General features: G+C 41.5%; 2 protein-coding genes across 6 annotated transcripts in view; both read right to left on the bottom strand.

The window, feature by feature from the left end:
- Window positions 1-446: 446 nt before the first annotated feature.
- On the bottom strand, window positions 447-6,668 carry si:ch211-248a14.8 (solute carrier family 35 member D3). The gene is made up of 4 exons (XM_041176237.1): window positions 6,439-6,668; window positions 4,663-4,822; window positions 2,969-3,263; window positions 447-961 (listed from the first exon to the last, which is right to left on the bottom strand). The coding sequence occupies exons 1-4, from the start codon at window positions 6,666-6,668 to the stop codon at window positions 447-449; spliced, it is 1,200 nt and encodes a 399-aa protein (XP_041032171.1).
- A 9,026-nt stretch (window positions 6,669-15,694) lies between these two features.
- nudt13 (nudix (nucleoside diphosphate linked moiety X)-type motif 13) overlaps window positions 15,695-18,757 on the bottom strand; it is a 42,331-nt gene continuing 39,268 nt past the window's right edge. For all 5 annotated transcript variants that reach the window (XM_041176496.1, XM_041176499.1, XM_041176498.1 and 2 more), the window contains one exon: window positions 15,695-16,660. In XM_041176496.1, the coding sequence (XP_041032430.1) occupies window positions 16,472-16,660 (189 nt within the window). In that variant the 3' untranslated portion in view covers window positions 15,695-16,471. The remainder of the gene's footprint in view (window positions 16,661-18,757) is intronic.

The following is an 18,757-nucleotide window of genomic DNA, read 5'->3' as shown; positions in this document are numbered from 1 at the left end:
CCATCTGCTCTCTCAGGTGGACCTACAAGATCATATGGTACTGTTTCAAGGAAGAGCAGGGGAGTTCTCCATGGTTTCTTGACCAAATGTATCCATTAATCAACATTACTAAAAATTATATATCTGGTCATTATCACATGATTGTGGGAGCTTACTGTGCATAAATTAGTTGCCTTGTTTCCTGCAATACAATAAAAAAAAGTATTCCATTAACTGTAAAACACTTTGGATGTCCTGAGATTGTGAAAGCTGCTATATGAATTCAAGCCTTTCTAAAATTGGATAACTTTCCACAAATCAATATCGATTTTTTGTGTGGTAAGTTGGACAGAACACTGGAGAATTGTAGACATGGAACCAGCAATAAATCAACACTCTCGGGTGACACAAAGAGGAAAATTATCCATTAACTTAAATTCCAATACTTGTAATATACTGAGAAGTTTTCAAATGGTCATTTCCGTTGCACATTTCCTTGTTCCTGTATTTATCTGTCTAGAATTTTTGTACACATAGATGCCTGCTCCACTGATACTGATGAGAAGACTGGTGAGAAGCGGGAGTGAGAAAGTCCATTCATGTGTAACAATATTCCTCAGCATCAGTATGTTTGTCTTTGCGACCTCAACCATGTTCATTGTCAGTGCTGAGCTCAGCAAGGTGCACAGGAAAACCAGGAAATTCAGCAAAGACCCCAGGAGCAACACCAAGCAAAAAAAGCCCAAAAAGATCAGACTGGACCAGCTGCCTGAAGGGAAGATCTGAGGAGTATCTGGATGGAGAAGGCAGTACACCAACAGCAGTGGACAGCTATTAATGGTGCAGGTGTAATAGACATCCACCACTGACTTCTTGTGATCTTCACAAATCTTCTGGATCAAAGGGAGGTAAGTGCTCTTGAAGAGGAGGTTTAACAGTCCATATATATACACAACAACTTCATCATTGAAAATCTGAAGCCCTAGGCAGGAACATATTAGAATAGTTCATATTTAGAAAGCAGGATAAAGATGTGGCAATAGATACTTTTCCCTGACCTTTCACATTCCTCAAAATAAATCCGTTTCCCAACAGGACATGGCTTTAGCAGTTGCCAGTGGCAGATTGCAGCTGGGAGATACGCTGTGCTCTGTAGTATGAATTTAATGAAGGGAACTGTAAAGTGCTGCACATTGAAAGGGAAATGACACACACCTTGTGAACCGTGTTGAAATAACTAATAATGGAATTGAAAAAACCCAAGATTCTTAGACACACCACTAATCATGTGTAACCAATTTTAGGCAGCAGTCAACAAAACCAATAAATTGCTGACCAGTGGAATTCCACAGTGGAAGTCACGATCAAACTGCATAGTGCTTCTATCTACCAACATCTTGAGAACCGTGTCTAGTTCTGGTCACATTTGCTAAAGGAAGTGCAGAAAAGGGCCATCTTTTTGATCCCGTGCATCAAAAGTTTGACTTATGAGGAAAAAGTGGAGACACTTGAGCTTTTTAGCCTTGAAAGGAAGTGATCCTCCAGGAGGTATCCAAAATAACAGAATGGAAAAAGAAAATAAGATTAAATTACATGAATAGACAAGAGTAAACAGGCAAATTTTGGACTGATGAGATTCTTCTATGCACAGAGTAATCAATACATGGAATGGGCTCTCGGATAAAATCAAAACCCTAGAATCATTCACTTGGATGCTGGGATGGGATGGGGTGGGGGAGGGGGCTCATCCTGGACGGATGAATCAAGATAAGCCAAATGGCCTTCCTCATCCATAATTATGCTATTATCAGAATCTCCCAATATTCCAAAGACCTACAGCTCTTAGTCATTTCTCTGGCAACATATTCTTATCTGTTGGTGAATTCAAGTCACCTCTTGCATAAATTAAAATAATTTTAGGGACCAACAATAACTAATCTTAACCATGTTGGCACTGACTTCTTGTGGTCTTCACAAATCTTCTGGATCAAAGGGAGGGAAGTGCTCTTGAACAGGAGGTTTAACAGTCCATATACATACACAACCATTTATTGATCGATTTTTCACAATTTTTGGAGAGAAAAATGTTGGTGTGGATCACCCTTCAGTGACACGTGGTTCATTGTTACACACCTTGCTGAAAAAGGGTTCATTATCCTTTTAAATCACTGGAATGAGGTACAAAGAGAAATTTGGCACTTGCCACAAAGGACAAAATATTTCCCCTGTATTGCCCTCAACTGGACAAACAAAAGCAATGGAATCTAACCTGTCTGGTTAATGATTGGCAATATTTTATTGATTGAATAGGAAGAGGTGACTTTATGCCTCAGGGCAATTTTAAGTAGAGTTAAAAAGAAAGATAACTGCAAATTATGGTTGACATTTGTAAAGAGAAAAGTCAAGTTAACATTTTGGTCACAGATCCTTTTAGAGGATTGGGAAGAGAGGTCAATGTCAGACCATCATGAAAAGTTAAATGTTAACTTATCTTCTCCTTTGGATATGGTGGTGGACATGTATATTTACCAGTGTTTTCTGTTTTTAACTTCATTTTTCACAATGCTTATAATAGTGCCTTTAACGTTCTGAGATACTGCAGAGCATGATTGAGGAAAGGTGATGAAGGCTTGATCGAAAAGGTATGTTGTGAGCAGACCTTTGAGGGAGAGGCATAGTAAGGTGTTGGTGTTATGGAAGGACATTCCAACATGCAACAGCACAAAGATGAAAAGCTTTGCCACTGAGGATGGAGCAGAGAGGGAAATGGGATGGCAGCTGAGTCAAAAATACAAATGGGCGTAGGTCTAGGAAACGGTGTTGAGGTAGGATGTACATTAAGTTAGGCTGTAGGGTTTGAAAATACAGACTTGTATTTATATACAGATTTATACAACAAAAGTTTAACATATAATGAATTACTTTGAAGTACGGTGATGTACAGAAGCTATGCTAGAAGTAGCATGGTTTAATCTTTATCACATCTTACCTGCAAAAATGGAGCACGAAGTGACCAGCAGCACCAAAAAAGCATTGCTGAAGGAGATTCTCTTTTTCAAGTTAAATGTTTCCAAGAATACCAAGGTGGCCAGGGGTGTAAACCGTTGGATGAATGTGAAGACTATGGAATTGGAGCTGGTCACAGCCCACAGAGTTAGGATTGAATGAAAACCAGAGCAAATGGAAGGGAGCAGGAAAATCTCTCCACTCTCCAGTAAATATGGTTGGATCTTCAACAGTCCGGCTTGTCTCAATAATTGCAGCACCACAATGGTCAGCAGAGCCTAACAAAGGATAACACAGTGAAATAATATCATACAGGAGAACTTGTACTTATATACTCTTTGCATGCCTCCCAAGATGTCTCAAAGGATTTTGTATGCGATAAATGACTTCAAAATGCAATGACTGTGAAATACATTAAGCAGCTGTTTTGTGCAGAGCAAGATCCCACAAATAACAATGAGATGAATCACCAACTAATCTGCTTTTCTTAGTCTTGGTTGAGGGAGGAATGTGGGCCAGAAGACTAGGAGGCTACCTGGTCTTCAGATAGGCATCCAGAAACTTGTTTTAACTCTTGCTAATGTAACTCAATACTGCACTGGAGAGTTTGCACCCTTTGTGAAACCCTAATTCCTAGAGTGGAGCTATAGCCAAATGTGTTAGCAGCTGAGCAACTCATCAAACTCTTGTCATGTTTGTACTGGTGTCTGCCAAAGTGCCACGAATCCTCTGGATTCAAATGTAATTGTTTTTACAGTACAAGGTATCATTTAGATTCTTTTTGGACATGCAAAATAGCTGATCGCTGGAAGTAAGTGAGAGTTGGTGGTTCATTCACAGCACAATACAGCAATACTTAAAGAACTGACATACAAACATTAACCAGGTGAACAAAGGCCGGCAGACCTTTCACTTCCCATCCTGTACACTGGAGAGAGCAACCTCAAGCTGCACTGATCTCCAGAGTACCTGCAGCAGATAGACTCCAGCAGGTCAAGAAGGCGGGAGTTAGGGTCGTGGGGCGATAACTGCTGACCATGCCAAACAACCATCCACATCACATCAATGAATAAAAAGAAAGCTACTAGTAATGCTGAAAGCCAAAAAAAAATGAGCACATGCAGGGAAATTCGTCCCTGACTCCAAGAGGCAACAAAGCAAAATATCTGTGACCCCAGTAAAACGGGTAAAAATTCTACAAGCCATTAAAATAAAAAGCAGAAGCAAAAACAGAAAATGCTGGAAAAACTCAGCAGGTCGGACGGCATCTGTGGAGAGAGAAACAGAGTTAACGTTTCGAGTCCGTATGACTCTTCTTTTATCTTTTATAATAAAAACAAAGCTTGACTTACTCCATCACCACCAAACAGTGATTCAAGGTAAAAAGAAGCCCCATTGTAAAGACTTGAAGGGGTTAAAAAATAATACAGGATCACGGGGAAAGAGCAGAGGAGCGAGATGAATTGAATAGCCTGCACAGGTATGGTGGGCAGAATGGCCTCCTTCTGCGCTGTATCGTTCTATGGTTCTCTATAAAAGGACAACCGGGGGAGTCAATCCCTAAAGTAGCAGTTTTGTTGATGATAGGTGCGGAATCGTAGCCCTGGCGATGGATTCGGGTACAATGGCCAAGACTACAACTCCCAGGCTGCTGTAAGCGGCGCTGGCTGTCCTAACCTGGCACAGGGCGATGAAAGCGGGGAAGTTGAAGCGGTACTGGTTGATGAAGACGCCGCTGAAGAACTCGGAGAAGCCGGAGCAGAGCATGTAGAGAGCCCAGGAGGCTGGCAGCCGGCACCTGCCGCCCGTCCCCTCCGCAGGAACTGCGGCTTCCATCCTGGAGGGTCCAACAGGAGTCACATTAAAAATTAACTACACAGCCGTCTGTGCCGGTGCCAGGGGAGAAGAGGAGAGGCGAGCCTGAACTATCTGCATAAACCTTTATTTGCACCGCAGTCAATGATCCACCGGATACCATAAACCCTCCTGCATTTAAGTGAGAGAGAGGGGGAAAAAAAGGCCCTGGAAATCAGAAATCAAACATAAAGTGTTCAAAGTACACAACGATTACGCCATAGCCATTTTGGGTGTGAACTTGACAAAAAGGTATAAATATTTAAAGGAAAGACGAGGAATTGCATTTGCATAGCGCCTTTCACAGCCTCAGAAGGTCCCACCCAACAGCTTTGTCCTCTTTGCTTATTCTAGGCTAGATGACAACAGTGACTACACTTCAGAAGTACTTCATTGGCTGTAAAGCACTTTTGGACATAAGGTGGTTGTGACAGGCGCTAGACAAATGCAAGTTCTTGCTCTCCGTCAGCTGTTAATGGATCTGTTTTGTATTTCCAGCACTTTCTTAATTTCCTTGGGAAAATATGGTATTGGTCAGAGCATAGAACGAGTGGGTTTTAGCATTGCCAGATTGCTGGAGAGCCTAGTATTAAAAGCTTATAGTCTCAGGATGGGGGGGGGTGGTCGGCCTTTGTGATGAGGAGAAATTTCTTCACTCAGAGTTGTGAATTTTTGGAATTCTCTACACCAGAGAGCTGTGGATCATTGAGATTATTCAAGACAGAGAGCAAAGGATTTTCAGGCACCAAGACAATCTAGGAGGATGGGAAACAAAAACAGAATTACCTGGAAAAACTTAGCAGGTCTGGCAGCATCGGCGGAGAAGAAAAGAGTTGACGTTTCGAGTCCTCATGACCCTTCGACAGAACTGAAGATGGGAAGATTAGGAAGATGGGAACTTGGGCAGGAAATGGAGTTGAGGTCAAGGATCAGACTTGACTTTGTTAAAAGGGGGCACGGGTTCAAGGAACGCTATGGTCCATTCCTGTTCCTACTTCTTATGTTCTTACGTTTTTGTTGCTGCGCATGGTTTCCAAAGCTGGTGACCATATAACTCCAGAGGCTGATCTGACTTCAGTAGAGAGCGGTTAAAGATATATGGGAGAGCCTGTCTCACAGTGCAGTATCAAACCAAGTTGCAAACTGATTGTGTTGTCTTGAACTTTTTAAATTTACGCAGAGTTTAATAATGAGTCTGTGGCAACCCCTTCCACATTTAAATGTTAATGGACTGCAGGACAGCTCGACATTAAAGGGTAAGCATGGGATAAAAAGAGAAAATGCTGAAAGACATTCCGCATCGGGTAGCATCTGTGGAGAGAGCAGCAAGTGTTGACCCTTCAAAGAGTAAAAGTGTCATTTGCAGCACAGAAGGAGTCGAGCGAGTCATTGCCAGCCCTCCACTGAGCAATCCAGTCAGTCCCACCCTCCAGCTCGATTCAGTTTATTTCCTTCAAGAGTCCATTCAATCTCCTTTTGAAATCATTGCTGTTTCTGCTTCCAGGTTTTTTTGGCCCCCTTTCAGGTTGATGACCTCTCATCAGAGCTGGAAATAATTGGAGATTTTACGGCTTCAAGCATGCACAGAGCCCCACCCACCTTTCTCCGCCGACACCATCCTTGATTCTTCTCCTTGAGTTCTCTGGCAGGTCCGATCCGATCCACGGTGCTGCAGCCTCCACCACAGGTAGAGCAAGGAGGCAGGGGTTCCCGGATCCATCCCAGCCAGAATGGGGATTGCACCAACCTGATCCAACACCGGCCATCTGGCTGAATGAACCAACCGGCCTCCGCGGAGGAGTGGAGTTGCTGCTGTGGTTTACATGCATGTTGTAGCCCTGGAGCTATGAATAGTAATGGCAGAGACTCCAACTTCTTTCTATGTGGCTGACCAGGAACCTCGACCACTCTTACCACCTGGCACTGGAGTATGTTGGAAGGATTTACAAGTTGATGCGCAACCAGTTTGACCGCGTTACTAATGAGCCTTCCTTGGTCATCAAGTCCTGAAGCTGAACTTGAACCCAGAGTTTCTGGCTCAGAGGCAGCGATACAAGATACATGGGATACATGCCACAAGACCTCCTCTGTACTCAGTTATAAACTGTTAAATCTCTAACTTCTTCTGGATCTCATATGAGGTCACCAACCTAAAAGATTAACTTTTGTTTTTCTTTCCATAGATGCTGCCAGACCTGCTGTGCGTTACCAGCTTCTTCTCTTTTTATTTCAGTATTCCAGTATCCAAAGTATTTTTCTTTTGTCGAAGTATGTAGAACTCACAATAAAAAAGCAAAAAACGCTGAAAATACTCAGCAGGTAGCATCAGTGCAGAGGGAAGCGGAGTTCAGTTCAGAGACCTTTTTTATTAGATTACAGAATCACAGAATCACACAGTGTAGAAGAGGCCCTTTGGCCTGTCAAGTCTGCACCGACACGTGAGAAACACCTGACCTACCTACCTAATCCCATTTACTAGCATTTGGCCCATAGTCTTGAATAGTTCTTTAAGGGATACAGGGCCAGGGAAAAGGGTTCAAGAGAAAAATAAAAGAGAGGTGTGTGTGATAGGGTAGAAGTGATTGAATGACACAAATGATAATAGTGCAGAGCAAACAGAGGTGATAAATATAGAAACAAAGGACAGGTCCAGAGGAGATGTAACTGGATAGATAAGAATATGTAGAATTCAATATGACTGAGAGAATTAAAGTATGAAATAAACATGAGTACAAAGAAGACATGACTTGAAATTACCAGTGTTAGGTGAACAGTTACACTATGTTAAACAAAAACAGAATTACCTGGAAAAACTCAGCAGGTCTGAAAGCATCGGCGGAGAAGAAAAGAGTTGACGTTTCGAGTCCTCATGACCCTTCGACAGAACTAGTTACACTATGTTGCATGCTTTGGGCACCCCATTATAGAAAGGATAATGGAGTCAAGGGGAAGCTGTATGAGAATGTTACCATGGAAGGGAAAATATCATTACAGTGTGAGATTTCACAAGTCAAAATTACTAAAGAGGAATCTAACTGAAATTCTGAAATTCGAAATTCTGAAAGCAATTGATAGTATAAATAGTGACAGATTATTGACACTGGTTGGTGAATTGATAAAAAGCTGTAAAGTGGGACTGGTCTATAGCAGAAGTAATGAGGAAGGTTAGGAGAAGCTTCTCAGGATCCAGTGACCATTGAAGCTGAGACAGAAATATGTATAGAAATGAAGATGAAAAATATCAAAGACCATGAAAAAAGAGCAGGAAATGGGATTTGAGTTAATTGCTTCAATGGGGAGAAGGATAAGAAAAACTTGAATTTCTCTTGCACTTGTCACAACCTCAGAACATTCCAAAGCACTTTATAGGCAAAGAAAGCCAAAGCACTTTATAGGCAAAGAAATATTTATGAAGTATAATCACTGTTGTACTTCAGGAAACAAAGCAGCCAATCTACACGCAGCAAGCTCCCATTGTCAGCCATGTAACAGTGACCAATATTCCCTCTATTTTTTCTTTATTATATGCAGTTTTTTGTTGCACTGCACAGTACCTTTAAGATAGGTGCGTGACCTTAAAGGGGAACATTGGTTGTGGTAGTCTGTTAGTTAACTGCACTGTACATTCCGAATTTCTGCTCAGCTGCAGAAATAGCTTAAAGGTAACATTGATAATGGTCAGATGATCTATTTTAGCTAAAACAAAAACAGAATTACCTGGAAAAACTCAGCAGGTCTGGCAGCATCGGTGGAGAAGAAAAGAGTTGACGTTTCGAGTCCTCATGACCCTTCAACAGAACTGGTCTATTTTAGCTGTTTGCTGAGAGATAAACATTGGCCAGGACACTGGGGAGACAGAGCCTCCGTTTAATATTTCAGCCAAAAGATGTCACCCCCAACAGTGCAATCTTCCCTCAGCACTGCACTGGAATGTTAGCCTAGATTTTGCTCTTAAATCTCTGAAGTAGGGTTTGAGCCCATGACTTTTAGACTCTGATGCAACAGTCCTGACACTGTTGATGGCTGACACCATAATGCCAGCGATGCCGACAGCAAGAGAATAGCTTTAATAAAAAATGTGTAACAAAGGAAAACTGTGGGCTGCCACTTTTGCCTCGGTAAAAAGATGAAACCTGTGATCACTGATGCCGCAGAGGTCACACGGAGCAGCAGAGTTAATAAGATAACAAGAGGATTTAATTAAAACAGTATGTTAAGAAGGTCAGCAGTTACTGTAGATGCTATGAACAATTGTCTTAAAATATTGACAGAGTTCTTTTGATTGTTTCAGTGGCTACAAATAGCTTGGAGCAGCTAAGTGATAGTTTTCTGTATCTATTATTTATATTTTGACTCCACCTGACACAATGGCCAGGATATTGCCATCGGCATCGGGGGTGGGCCCAACATGCTGATGCATAAAATGACACGAGGGCGTATGTCCTGACATCATCACGCATCATTCCGATATTGCGTTCGGTGGGCACGTGCTGGAGGCGGCTGCGCGCCTGCCGAACTGTCAAAGGCCTAGTAAGGCCATTAGGAAAGTAATTTAGCTCATTAACAGCGCTGCCCGTCCAACGTTAATTAAGGTTGGTGAGCAGGTGAAGGGCCCAAGCGGCCTTCATGTTTTTCAGGAAACATCATCTATGGGCGGGATGAGCTTTCTTGAAGGTTTAATAAAATAAACAAATTTTCGAAATGCACAAACATGTCCCAGCTCATGTGACACTGTCACATTAGGGGACATGTTTAAATAACTCTTTAGGTCTTTTATTCAACATTTTCATTACCAACTTAACCTCCCTGAGGCAGCTCCGTGCCTCAGGGAGATTGCTGCGCTCTTTTGCGCACATGCGAGTCACACCCCGACTCTCCCTCCTCCCCCTTCCCGCACAGGTAGCGCTGGGCGCTACTGGCTGCGTATTACGTTGGGTGGGCCTTAATTGTCCTGCCCATGTAAAATGGTGGCGTGCAGCTGATCGCCACCTGCCTCTGCCCGACATAGGTAAGATGCAGCGCAATGTTTGAATTAATAGAAAAGTGAAGGATTATGATAATATTGTTGTTTTACAAGTGACAGACAGCAAATAAGGTTGGTGATATGGGATGAAATGCTGGGGTGGATTCTACAAAAACACAAGAGATAGGAAGAGGAGTAGACCATATGGCCTGTGGAGCCTGCTCCACCATTCAACGCAATCATGGCTAACCTTGGGCTTCAACTCCACTTTCCCACGGCTCCCCATATCCCTTGATTCCCTGAGGGACCAAAAACCTGTCCATCCCTGCCTTAAGTATCGCCAACAAAGGAGCATCCACAACCCTCTGGAGTAGAGAATTCCAAAGATTCACAATCCATTGAGTGAAGAAATTTATCCTCATCTCAGTCCTAAATGATTGATCCCTTACCCTGACACTGTGCCTCCATGATCAGTTCAGCTCATGGCAGAACATGAGAGCTTGCAAATTAGCTGCCATGTTTCTCATTGGATTTCAAGGTGATGTGTTCTAAGTACTGCTCTTTGGGACTTTCTGAGAGACATGACAAAGCACAATATAAAATCAAGACTTTCTTTATGCTAGTTATTTAAATAATACTATTTTCTGGTAGCTATTTTCTCAAAGGAGATTATCCACATAAATAATGGATAGTTCAAATACATTTTAACAAAAGCCTTGTAGAAGTTCAGTGCCTGATACCGTAAATCAGCTGCGTGACATCTAAAGTCTAAACTGTTGTATTCAGTAAATACTCAAAGTGCACACAGGTCAAAAGGTTTGGGTCCACAGGCTACTCAAGAATTCTCACTGGCTAAGTCAAGATTCAACTATTAAGAGTGCAGTCTCTGGCTGGAAGTTCCTCAGATCAGGAAAACAGTAACAATTGTCAGCATCCTCATTGACAGACTTTTTAACTGAATCGGGAGAGAGTTATTATTAGAGAAAAAAAAATTGTATTATATAGCACCTTTCACTATCTCCAAAAGTCCCATAGCCAATTAAATAGTTTGGAAGTGTAATCAGTGCTATAACATAAGATATGTAAGAATCAAGAAACATAGTAATGTTGGAATTTTAAGCCAAATTAATGGCCTTTTCTCTCTCTCTCTCTCTCTCTCTCAATTTGTCTTTTCTTCACTTTATGCTTATAACTTGAGCTTCCTGACTTCTTTAAAAGTTGCTGTTCGCTCCATTTAGTGATGATTCACATCTATCCCACATCTATCACCAACATCACCAACTGCTTTACATACAACAAGCAAGTTCAATGCTGACTGAATTCAAATATATGGTAGCAATGTTGTGCATCCCCTTCTCTGTCCCCCAGAAACACTGTTACAAACGTGAGGTTTTATAAGATAGTTATCTTTCAAACAGTCTCCTTCAATTCAAGGTAAAACAGTGAAGGGCATGCAACCTCCTACTAGTTCTGCCTGCCGATAAGCAAGTGATCTGATTGCCATGGGGACAGGGGCCCAGGTCGCTCCATTGAAAGCAAGGTGCCAAGTTTACACACCTGGAGAAAAGACAGTTGGCCCCACTCCTGCCAGGCTTAGTGACTCTGGACAGAAAGAGAGAGGGAGTCTCAGAAAGAGAGAGACAGACAGACAAAAAAACAGCAGCTGCTGTGAATAGCAGAAAGGCTTTTTCTATTCACCACCAGGCAGGATGCTGGTAGGCACATATTTTCTGGTCGAAGAGACGGGACCTGTGAAGATTTAAGGACACTGGAAGATTAACCTTGGCAAGACTGATGGAAGGAGTCAGAGTGGACCTTGCTTTGGGGATTCTCAGAAACTGAGGGAAACAACTTTCGACAGACACTGGGTGCTATGAGTCAGCTAAATGGGGTGAAGCAAGCCTGTTGGAAGCTGGGAGTAATTTCGGACTGGTTGCTGTAAAAACTACAATTCTGCAGAGAGTGCAGTGTAAAGTATAAACATGGCATGAGGTTTTTGTTTGTGTTAGGGAATAAAGGTGGGATATCTTTTCTGTAGTTTAGTGTTTTAATTGCCAGCTAAGTAATGTTTATTCAATTTTGATTTTAGTTTATTTGTTAGCGTAAAAGTCTTAAAGCGTGAAATCTTGTCAGGTGATCCTTTTGAGTTGGTCACTGGGAATTCAAATCTCTTCTTGAAAGTTGTTGGTGTCTATGGAGATTGGAACAACATTTTACTACTTCTCTCCCACCACCTTCAAAAACCTACTTCCTCGAGCATAGAATAGGTGATTGACTGAAAAATAAAACACCAAGCATCTACATAATTCTCCAAATGAAGGGAGGGCTATTGTTTGCAGGTTTCATCCCTCTCTATTAACACTGTTAATTGGTCCAGAAAGACTAGAGAGGGAGACTAAATTGAATTAAATCCACAAAACTAAACAACATGAATAAATAAAAATTAAAATGGGACAGGCAACTTAGTCTGTGTTTATAGTATGATGTGGGGTTTGATATATATCAATGCTTTTACTACGTATACCAGTGAAGGTCTAGAGTATATACATGATTTTTGGGAGTAGTTAAAGTGTTAGACAATGAATCCTGCATCAGTTTTGTCCTAATTTCAAATAGTAATTTCACTTCCAAGGTGGCTCACAACTCAATCAGTTTCTAACACATGTGTCTTACATTATCAGTTAAAGGGATCTGTTCTTTTTCAGCAAGTGGATACTATATTTGTACAGGAGTTGAGATGCATTTACCAAGCCTGGCAGTTGTGACATGGTGTGGGCTGTATTTCCAATACTTAAGTTTGAACACTGAAGGTCAGGCTTACACAATGAAATACGGTACATATAAAAGAGCACATTACGTGCCAAATATTCCAGACTGCGTATACCTCATAGGTATTATCTAATGCTTCAGGGATTGCAGCTTTCAACGATGTAACAAACCAGGCTTGTTGTTAGAACCTTTTGAAGTGATGCTCAGTCATTCATATAAAACAACTCATCAAACATGCTAATTGCTAATTGTACTGAATTGGAAGTGCCCTGTTATTTCTGGTAGAAGTGACTTTAAACACTATTTAGTGCTCCACTACATTTCTTGGTAATCATTATCCTAAATTACTTTCAAAATATTCAACACAAAATAAAGCGATTTTATTTGCAAAGCTAAGTATTTTAATTGCATTCTATTATCTATGGGCAGGATTCAGTAGGCTGTCAATTTACTTCTGTTGCTGTGAAGAAATGCAGCTTTTTCTTACATGATGCCACAAGTTTTCTTTGGCCAGTTGTGACAGCCTGTAAGAAGATAGGGCAGGAGGACCCCATGGGTGTGTCACTTTACGGTTTCAACCCACCCACACATGTTAACCCCTCACAGGTACTGTGATAACTTAAAAGAGAGAGGCAGTGCTACCTGAGGAAATTTTAGAAGTCCTTACTTTCCATCCTGATCCCACCTCACTCAATTAACAGTGCACTCTGATCATGATCATGGCTGGAACTTTCACGTACATGAGCTTAAACAGGTTGAATGTCCTTTCTCATCCTTGTGATAGCCTCCTGCACTTTAGAAAGTCATGTGTAATGAAGCAGATTTGATAAGGGAGCTTAAGGTGAAGGAATCCTTAGGAGGAAGTGACCATAATATAATAGAATTTACCCTGCAATTTGAGAGGAAAAAGCTGGAATCAGATGTAATGGTATTACAATTGAATAAAGGCAACTACAGAGGCATGAGGGAGGAGCTGGCCAGAATTGACTGGAAGATGAACCTAGCAGGAACAGCAATGGCAGGAGTTTCTGGGAGTAATTTGGGAGACACAGCAAAAATTCATCCCTAGGAAGGAGGATGAGGCAACCACGGCTGACAAGGGAAGTCAGGGACAGCATAAAAGCTGAAGAGAAAGCATACTATGCGGCAAAGAGCAGTGGGAAACCAGGGGATTGGGAAGTCTACAAAGACCAAGAGCACAACTAAAAAAGAAATAAGGAGGGAGAAGATTAAATATGAGGGTAAACTAGCCAGTAATATAAAAGAAGATTGCAAGAGTTGTTTTAAATATATAAAGGGTAAGAGAGAGGCAAAAGTGGACAATGGGCTGCTGGAAAATGACGCTGGAGAAGTAGTAGTGGGGAACAAAGAAATGGCAGAGGAACTGAATAGGTACTTTGCGTCAGTCTTCATGGTGGAAGACACGAGTAACATCCCCAAAGTTCAAGAGATTCGGGGGACAGAGGTGAATATGGTGGCCATTACCAAGGAGAAGGTGCTGGAAAACTGAAAGTTCTGAAGGTGGATAAATGGATGCCCCAGAGTTCTGAAGGAGATAGCTGAAGAGATAGTTGAGGTGTTAGTGGTGATCTTTCAGGAATCACTCAAGTCAGGGAGGGTCCCAGAGGACTGGAAAATCGCTAATGTAACCCCCTTGTTTAAGAAGGGAGTGAGTCAAAAGATGAGAAATTTCAGGCCGATTAGCCTGACCTCGGTTGTTGGTAAGATTTTAGAGTCCATTATTAAGGATGAGATTTCAGAATACTTGGAAGTGCATTGTAAAATAGGGCAAAGTCAGCATGGTTTCATCAAGGGGAGGTCATGCCTGACAAATCTGTTAGAATTCTTTGAGGAGGTAACGAGTAGGTTAGACAAAGGAGAGCCAATGGATATTATCTACTTGGACTTCCAGAAGGCCTTTGACAAGGTACTGCACAGGAGGCTGCTCAGTAAGATAAGAGCCCATGGTGTTAGAGGCAAGGTACTAGCATGGATAGAAGATTGGCTGTCTGGCACGAGGCAGAGTGAGGATAAGGGGGTCCTTCTCAGGATGGCGGCCGGTTACTGGTGGAGTTCCGCAGGGGTCAGTGTTGGGACCATAACTTTTCACTTTATACATTAATGATCTAGATGAAGGAACTGAGGGCATCCTGGCTAAGTTTGCAGATGATACAAAGATAGGTGGAGGGACATGTAGTATTGAGGAGGTGGGGAGCCTGCAGAAGGATTTGGACAGTTTAGGAGAATGGGTAAAGAAGTAGCAGATGGAATACAACGTGGGGAAGTGTGAGGTCATGCACTTTGGTAGGAATAATAGAGGCATAGACTATTTTCTGAATGGGGAGAGAATTCAGAAATCTGGAGTGCAAAGGGACTTGGGAGTCCTAGTCCAGGATTCTCTTAAGGTTAACTTGCAGGTTGAGTTGGTAGTTAGGAAGGCAAATGCAATGTTGGCATTTATTTTGAGAGGACTAGAATATAAAAGCAGGGATGTGCTGCTGAGGTTTTATAAGGCTCTGGTCAGACCACATTTAGAATATTGTGAGCAATTTTGGGCCCTGTATCTCAGGAAGGATGTTCTGGCCCTGGAGAGGGTCCAGAGGAGGTTCACAAGAACAATCCCAGGAATGAAAGGCTTAACATATGAGGAACATTTGAGGACTCTGGGTCTATACTCGATGGAGTTTAGAAGGATGAGGGGGGATCTGATTGAAACTTACAGAATACTGAAAGGCCTGGATACAGTGGACGTGGGGAAGATGTTTCCATTAGTAGGAGAGACTAGGACCCAAGGGCACAGCCTCAGAGTAAAGGGAAGACCTATTAGAACAGAGATGAGGAGAAACTTCTTTAGCCAGAGAGTGGTGAATCTATGGAATTCATTGCCACAGATGGCTGTAGAGGCCAGGTCACTGAATGTATTTAAGACCGAGATAGACAGGTTCTTGATTGGTAAGGGGATCAAAGGTTACGGGGAGAAGGTGGGAGAATGGGGTTGAGAAACTTATCAGCTATGATTGAATGGCAGAGCAGACTCGAAGGGCCGAATGGCCTAATTTCTGTTCCTATGTCTTATGGTCTAAAGTGTTTAAGCACTGAGATATTGAGATGTTAAAAAAGGAATCTCAGAATGTAAATTTTAATATATTATGACATTATCAAAAAATCATAAATAACATTTGCTTAAATATTTCAGTGAATTTCATTTTAACTGGTTTTAATTGCTTAAATTGTGCACTTTGCTATTCAGTCCTTACAGTACAAAATATCAATCTTGACTTTTTTTCAAATGATTCAGATTTCTCATGTAATTACCTGAATTCTTGATGCAGATAAAATGTGTGGAAAATGATTTCAATCACACATCATCATACCTATATGTTACCAGCATTCCTTTGAAACAACTAGTCTCAAACTCCAAGAAAATTAAAATCATAAGTAGTAATTTACATAGATTTTAGCAACATACCTCATCTCATTCCAGAGTTTCTCATATTCCACAGTCTGATTTCAGACTCACGATGAACATATTTAGGTTAATTTTTAAAAGGAAACTTACTTTGGGAAAACATCTAGCTTAAACATTTTCAAACCCTTTTAAAAATCTCAGCATGTTACTTTTAAAGTAGGCACATTGGCAATAACTGGAGTTTTATTTATAATTATCCATTTAGGATCCATATTAATAATGCATTTGCACAATGATCACTTCTCTCCTCTCCCTCTATGTCCCCACCTATGCACAGGAGACAAATATTCCTCTTTATAAATGATAAATAAAAAAGTTTGATACAATGCATTTTTTACATTGGCTTCATTAATAGTTGACCCACATTACATGCAAATCATGTTATAAAAACAGTGCCCATGCATCAAACAGTCCCAACAATTCCAGTGACTTCAGCATGGCTGCTGCCTTTGAGTCCATTCCTTGATTAGTTGATGTGCTACAGCCCAAGGTGGTGGGATCCAGAATGGAACATCTCTCATTTCTTTCATTGTAGTCATCTGTTTACGTTTTAAAGCTTTTGTTAGCTCTTTGGCATCAAACCAGCGGGCGTCCTCAAGTTCTGAGTGGTTCAGGTCTATCTGCAGCCATAACAAAATGCATGTCAGTAATGTGGAAATTACAACACTGATGGTGAAAAATGAATTGTCAAATACAACAATAATTCCAGAACTTCTCTAGAGCTAATAAGGAGATGCAGGAGCAAAAGCAGGTCTGCAATTGGTTAAAGGTTAGAAATAATTGAAAATTAGCTGGTTGCCTGTCTGTCAGTGATTTATTTGGCTGTGTTAATGACTAGTGATTGACTTAGAGGGCAGAATTTTGCCATTGGCGTGCAGGGGGCGGGGCCCGCTCGCCAACGCGTAAAATGACGCGGGATGACGTCGGGTGGAACCCCCAACATTATCCCGCCTCATTTAAATTTTCAGGAAGGCGGGAGCGCAGCAAAATCAGTTCCAGGCCCGCTGACCTGTCAATAGCCAATTGAAGCCATTGACAGGTCAATTAAAGTACTTAGTGAACCTGCCCGTCCAACCTCAAGGTTGTCGGATTGGCCAGGAGCCCCAGCGGCAAATAGAAAAAACATGAAACCTCATCCACTGGCGGGATGAGGTTTCATACAGGATTGTTAAAATTTTTAATAAAGTTATTATGTTAATTATGAACATGTCCCATCTCATGTGACATTGTCACATGAGGGGCACATGTTAGGGAATTTTTTTTTTTCTATTTTTAATCTTTTTAAAAGTGTAAGCAATCTCCCTGAGGCAGCACTTAGCCTCAGGGAGATGTGCACTCTTTCGTACGCATGCGCGAAAGAGCGCACTCTCGCTTTTGGGGAATCCCCCTGCCCGCACAGGGAGTGCAGAGCGCTTCCCATCGGACCTTAATTGGCCCATGTAAAATGGTGGCACGGCCCGCTTCTCTGGCGGGGATCGTCTACCCGTCTGCCGGAGATTGGGTCGGGCCCACCCACCCAACAGGCAGAAAATTCTGCCCAGAAAGTTGTGGTGATTGGCTGACAAGGGAAAGATTCTCCGTTTAAAGACTATTTGCCCCATATCTGTGCTTTCAGTGAGATTCAGTGGGATTTCCAATCAGTTTGTGAATTTGATGTTGGCATTTCTCTCTAGCTGCTCATTATCCTCAAAATGTTCGCTCAGTTAAGAGTTTGACTGTAAATCTTAACAGATTTAAAACTTAAATATTAGATCACTCAAGATAAGTATGAATAAGGATAAGCAACAAATTTCTGGTCTTGTCAGTGATGCACACATCCTAAGAATGAACCGAAAGGATTTGGTACATCTTAGCTGATTCACTTAGAAGAAAACACAACTTCCCCCTCGCCCTCCCAATTCATGACGTGCTTGCCGGTTCCGAGACATGATCACATTTAGTGAAGAACAACTTTCCAACATCAATCCAAAGTTTGCTTTGGACTAGTTAAGATCTGTACCTCTCGTTCTGGCATTGTAGAAAAAGTTTTGCTCTACATCCAACTCATGTTATTTCTGGCCTCGGAGAGCTCCATTCAGAGTAGGTGCCAAAAGGGGAAAATACTCAATTCCTCATACACTCCCTAAGATGCCCAGGGCAATTCAATGTAAACTCGATTGCACTGTCTGATGAGTAACATTACTAAGATCCTTCTTCGAGTACTGATGAACAGGGCCAGGAGCAAGATAAAGCCAGAAATTTAAACTCTTCAATGTGGTTTTGTAGAAGATAGAGAAATGAGAAATACTGCCTTTATGGTACGCATGCTATCAGAAGGTGTCATAAAAGATTTAAATAAAGATTATTGATTATAGTAAGGCATTTGATAAGGTGAAACATGAAGAACTGATGAGCAAGTTAGAGTCTCTTGACCTTGATGGCAAGGATTTTAGAATGATAAGGAACCTTTACTCGGAACAAATTGCAGCTGTAAAGGTTGAGAACAATCTAAGCAATTTTGTGAAGATTAAAAAAGGAGCAGGCAGGGGTGTGTTTTCTCCCAGATTTATTCAATTTGTATAACGTAAATATTCTTAGAGAGATTGAAGACCTTCCACGATTATTAGTTAGAGGTTACAACTTTAATAATATAAGATACGCCCTTGACACTATTCTTATTGCTGACTCTGCAGAGAAACTGCAAAAAGTTTTGGAAAGAGTATTGAGTGAAAGCAAGA

The sequence above is a fragment of the Carcharodon carcharias genome, chromosome 28 (assembly GCF_017639515.1).
Source record: "Carcharodon carcharias isolate sCarCar2 chromosome 28, sCarCar2.pri, whole genome shotgun sequence".
In the NCBI taxonomy this organism is placed as follows: Eukaryota; Metazoa; Chordata; class Chondrichthyes; order Lamniformes; family Lamnidae; genus Carcharodon; species Carcharodon carcharias.
Note: the sequence above shows the minus strand (reverse complement) of the source record. Positions and strands in the feature narration are given on the sequence as shown.

Excerpts from the sequence above, each read along its gene's own strand:
- si:ch211-248a14.8 (XM_041176237.1), bottom strand. The coding sequence starts at position 6,668 with ATGCATGTAAACCACAGCAGCAACTCCACTCCTCCGCGGAGGCCGGTT. Across the intron at positions 4,823-6,438 it reads GATGGTGTCGGCGGAGAAAG|GATGGAAGCCGCAGTTCCTG; the intron begins GTGGGTGGGGCT and ends TGGACCCTCCAG. Across the intron at positions 962-2,968 it reads TTCGTGCTCCATTTTTGCAG|GGCTTCAGATTTTCAATGAT; the intron begins GTAAGATGTGAT and ends GTTCCTGCCTAG.